The sequence below is a fragment of the Solanum lycopersicum genome, chromosome 10, assembly GCF_036512215.1.
Source record: "Solanum lycopersicum chromosome 10, SLM_r2.1".
Lineage (NCBI taxonomy): Eukaryota > Viridiplantae > Streptophyta > Magnoliopsida > Solanales > Solanaceae > Solanum > Solanum lycopersicum.
Window position 1 is genome coordinate 51,035,561 of NC_090809.1, and position 5,410 is coordinate 51,040,970.

At 38.7% G+C, this 5,410-nt stretch overlaps 1 protein-coding gene across 1 annotated transcript; it reads left to right on the forward strand.

Annotated features, from left to right (window-relative positions):
- The first annotated feature begins 900 nt into the window (after positions 1-900).
- LOC138338900 (uncharacterized) lies at positions 901-2,186 on the forward strand. The gene is made up of 3 exons (XM_069289984.1): positions 901-969; positions 1,777-1,928; positions 1,997-2,186. The coding sequence occupies exons 1-3, from the start codon at positions 901-903 to the stop codon at positions 2,184-2,186; spliced, it is 411 nt and encodes a 136-aa protein (XP_069146085.1).
- The last annotated feature ends 3,224 nt before the right edge of the window (positions 2,187-5,410 follow it).

The following is a 5,410-nucleotide window of genomic DNA, read 5'->3' on the forward strand; positions in this document are numbered from 1 at the left end:
AAAAGGCTTTATGTTAAATTCTCCAAGTGTGAATTTTGGCAAGATTCAGTGTCCTTCTTGGGGCACGTAGTTTCTAAGGATGGAGTGATGGTGGATCCTTCTAAGATTGAAGCAGTGAAGAGTTGGGTAAGACCTGCTAATGTTACATAGGTAAGGAGCTTTGTTGGTTTAGCTAGCTACTACCGTCGATTTGTCAAGGGATTTTCTTCGGTTGCTTCCCAACTGACAAATTTGACTAAGCAGAGTGTTCCATTTGTGTGGTCGGACGAATGTGAAGAAAGCTTCCAGAACCTCAAGACCTTGTTGACTACTGCACCAATTCTTACCTTGCCAGTGGAAGGTAAGAATTTCATTGTTTATTGTGATGCATCTTATTCTGGGTTGGGTGCAGTGCTAATGCAGGAGAGGAATGTAATTGCTTATGCTTCGAGGAAACTAAAGGTGCATGAACGTAACTATCCGACCCATGATTTGGAGTTGGCTGCAGTTGTGTTTGCATTAAAGAAATGGAGACATTATCTATACAGGGTCAAGTGTGAAGTCTATACAGATCATCGTAGTTTACAGTATGTCTTTACTTAGAAGGATTTGAATTTGAGACAGAGGAGGTGGATGGAACTACTAAAGAACTATGATATTACTATCTTGTATCACCCAGGAAAAGCTAATGTTATGGCAGATGCTTTAAGTAGAAAAACAGGTAGCATGAGAAGTTTAGCCCACCTACAGATTTCTAGACGCCCATTGGCTAGAGAGATTCAGACTTTGGCTAATGACCTCATGAGGCTGGAAGTACTAGAGAAAGGAGGATTTCTGGCCTGTGTAGAGGCAAGATCTTCTTTTCTTGACAAGATTAAGGGCAGGTAGTTTGTTGATGAGAAGCTGAGTCGAATTCGGGAGATGGTATTACGAGGAGTGGCTAAAGAGGCAATAATTGATGAGGAAGGCGTTTTGAGAATTAAGGGGAGGGTATGTGTGCCCCGTGTTGATGATTTGATTCACACTATTCTTACAGAGGCTCATAGTTCAAGGTATTCTATACATCCTGATGCAACCAAGATGTATCGTGACCTAAAACAACATTTTTGGAGGTGTAGGATGAAGCGTGACATTGCTTATTTTGTTGCCCAATGCCCAAATTGTCAGCAAGTAAAGTATGAACACTAGAGGCCCGGAGGAACACTTCAAAAAATGCCAATTCCTGAATGGAAATGGGAAAGAATTGAAATACATTTTGTGGTTGGTCTTCCAAAGACATTGGGAAAGTTTGATTCTATTTGGGTAATTGTTGACAGATTGACTAAGTCTGCCCACTTCATTCCGGTTAAGGTGACTTATAATGCAGAGAAGTTAGCCAAACTCTATATCTCAAAAATTGTTCGATTGCATGGAGTTCCACTTTCCATCATATCATATAGAGGTACGCAATTTACTTCTATGTTTTGAAGAACATTGCATGCTGAATTAGGTACTAGGTTTGATCTTAGTACTGCATTTAACCCTCAGACCGATGGGCAGTCAGAGCGAACGATTCAGGTTTTGGAGGATATGCTTCATGCATGTGTGATAGAATTTGGTGGTCATTGGGATAACTTCTTACCCTTAGCAGAGTTTTCATACAATAATAGCTATCACTAAAGAATTGATATGGCCCCATTTAAGGCACTGTATGGGAGGAGATGTAGGTCTCCCATTGGTTGGTTTGATGCATTTGAGGTGAGACCATGGGGTGCCGATCTTTTGAGGGAATCGTTAGATAAAGTAAAATTCATTCAGGAGAAGCTTTTAGTAGCTCAGGATAGGCAGAAAGAATATGCAGATCGAAATGTTAGGGACATGGATTTTATGGAGGGTGAACAAGTCTTGCTTAAGGTTTCACCCATGAAAGGGGTGATGCGGTTTGGTAAGCGAGGAAAGCTTAGTCCGAGGTATATTGGCCCATTTGAAAATCTGAAGCGCGTGGGGGAGGTGGCTTATGAATGTGCATTGCCTCCAGGACTCTCAGGAGTGCACCCGGTATTTCATGTGTCTCTGCTAAAAAATATCATGGGGATGGAAACTACATTATTCGTTGGGACTCAGTTCTTCTTGATGAGAATTTGTCTTATGAGGAGGAGCCTGTTGCTATTTTAGATAGAGAGGGCCTCAAGTTTAGATCAAGGAAAATTGCATCCATCAAGGTTTAGTGGAAGAATCGGCCAGTTGAAGAGTCCACTTGGGAGAAGGAGGCTGATATGCAAGAAAGATATCCACATCTTTTTACAGATTCAGGTTCTCTTTCTCGCCCTTGTTTTTCTTCTTGTGATCGTTCAAGGACGAACGATGGGTAAATTAGTATCTATTGTAACAACCTGTTTAGTCATTTCGAGTAGTAGAATTATTTTTGATAAAAATAGACTGGGTTGACGGATCACGCGACGGACCGCATGGTCACGACGGACGTGATGGACTCTGTCGTCCCATACTTGTGAAATTCTCCTGCTGCGCTCCTCATTACCCTCAACGACAGGTAGAGAGAACCGTTATAGGCACAACGGTCCATCGAGGGTCTCCGTTCCAAAAAAATTCAACTCTGAAATTTAGGTACTAGGATTTACTCTCGGAACTTCACGATGGAACTGCAGCACGGACCTTCGTAGATACGACGGACCGTCACAAACCTCCTTAATGAATTCAACTCTCTGAACTTTGTGATGGACCTGCAGGATGGACCATCGCAAATATGACGGGCCGTCACAAGTTGTGTACCCCCAACTGGGTTGGATTTCTGCTAAAAGTTTTAAAGGGGTGTTTTGGACTATTCTTGACAAACTTTATGAAATTAGTGGGGTAAGTTTAATATTTTATTTACTTGGGGGTTAAAGAAGATAATAAGGAAATAAATAGTGGGTAACTTTTATCATCTTTTATAATTGATTATATGATAATTAGGGTAAAAGAAAAAGAATCTACAGAAGAAAAATAAAAAGAACAGGAAGAAGGGAGAACGAGCGAGAGAGAGAGAACGAAGAGGAAAGCAAAGGCATTAGGAAGTAGATTGCTTGATCACGATTCTTCAGTGGAGGTAGGTTATGGTTTATTTCTATGTAATAGATAAACTCTAAGTAGAAATTTATATGTATTGGGTTGTATTGTAAAGTCTTCTATATGCTTGATTGTGGTGGCATGTTGTGATTATGTAATTGTGATGGGTTAGAATGATGAGAGTGTTGAATCTTAAACCTTAGATCCACTCTATTAAGATGACGCCTTGACACAAAGAAGGCTTGATAAACTAAAATAACGAGATAAATGGATCAGAGTGTCACGTTCCGACACGTGGTATTAGGGGATCGGAGTGTCACGTTCTGACACGTAGTAGTAGGGGATCGGAGTGTCACGTTCCGACACGTAGTAGTAGGGGATCGAAGTGTCACGTACCAACACTTAGTAGTATGGGATCGGAGTGTCACGTTCCGACACGTAGTAGTAGGGGATCGGAGTGTCATGTTACGACACAATAATAATAAAGAGAATGAATCTTGAATTATGTTAATATACTAAAATTCAAAGAAACTATTTCTCAAATGATTATGGTGTGGAGGCTTGAGTCCTCATAGGTGTGCTTGGTGTTGTTGCCAATGGTTCTTGTACTTGTTGTTGTTACTTGTTGAGTATTGTAGTTGATTTTATATTATTATTCAGTATATATTGCTTTCTTTTTTGAGTTGGCCGATGATACCTACTCAGTACGTGTTCCTTGTACTGATCCCTACTTGTATTTTTCTCTTTGTTATTTGTGGAGTGCAGCAAACGTACCATCGACTTCGACTTGTCTGCAACTCTAGCTAGTCTCCAGCATATCAAATTTCAGTGTGAGCTATTGTTCCTCGCTTGGACACGATTCTCTCATTCACGTCTTGATGTCCTTGAAGTTCGGACATGGACCATCTGTTTACTTATTTTAGTTTCTTAAATACTCTTAGATTTAGAAATTTGAGGATAGATGTTCTTGGTGTGATGACTTCCAGATTTTGGGGATGATAGTTGATAAACATTAGAAGCTTATTTATTAGTTATATTAATAAGATTTTGAGTCTTCCGCATTATATTTTGTTCATTATGGTTGAAATATTGGTAAATGTTGGGGTTGAGATTTGTTGGTTTGCTCACATAGGAGGATAAGTGTGGGTGCCACTCGCGGATCATTTTGGGTCGTGACATAAATAAAAGACCAATTTGGACTAAACCATTTTTATCCGTAGGCCCATTCTTATGAGGCAAATATAAGCTATTTTAGGTATTATTTTCATATACACAGAGAGTTTTTTCAGCAGCTAAAAAGAGGGAAAGAGGGCAGTTTTCGCAGTCAAAATTCAGCCCTAAAAGCAAACTTCAATTTGCGACTCTCGCGTCGTTACTTGTCCAATTGAGCTGATTTTTGGACAGCATATTATCTTCATCTTAATATTTGATTTAGAAGTGACAGAGTTGGATTTGGTGTCCTGCAAATTCAGTTTTGCTGTCGTGAATAGTAGCTGCAAAATTCGTGATTTTGCTCCTTTAATTCTCTAGATTTGGTGCAATCTTATTTTGTTGTTGCTTGTTGTTTGGCACTTATTTTGTGGCCAATTTTGGAGAAAAATATTGTAACTCTTGGTGATTATAGTGGAGCTGTTGGTACCGTGGTTTTTTACTCTTCACATCGAAGGGTTTTCCACGTAAATATTGGTGTCTTGTGTGATTGGTTTATTATTGCCTTGTTATATTTGTTTGGTTGAATTACTTGTTGCCTTACTATCACATTGCTTGTTGTTGTTTGTCTTCTCGTGGTTCAAATCGAGAAGGGAAAGTATAGACTTGGGTATTCTTCCACTGTTATCTAGTCAGGCATTCTTTGTTAGTGTCTTGTCTTTCCCAACATTTTATTCAATCATCTGAATTTCTTCTTCCATGGCTTTCTTCCAAACATCACTATTTATTACTTCTTCATAATTTTCTTGCTCAACATTGGCAAATTTACATATTTGATAAATGTCATTCAATATTTTTTGTCATCTTGAAGGCGGTTCTCTATCATCTGAATTTGGGATTTCTCCCCTTTTAGAGACATCTTCATCTTTCTCATCCTCTTCTTGATTTGAACATATGATTACAACATTCTCTATTTTCTTATCATCCCAATTCCATGTTGTTTTTCATCAAAAATGAAATATCTACTAATAACAAGTTTGCTAGTCTTGACATCGAAAAACTTATATCGTTTTGTCACATCACTATAATCAAGTAAGATACATTTTTTTATTGTTTTCATCAAACTTTGTTCTTTTGTTAGCAGGTGCATGAGCATAACAAATACAGCCGAAAATTTTAAAATGACTTACATAATGTTATATTTCACTAGAAGCTTCAACTGGTGTCTAGTCCTTTA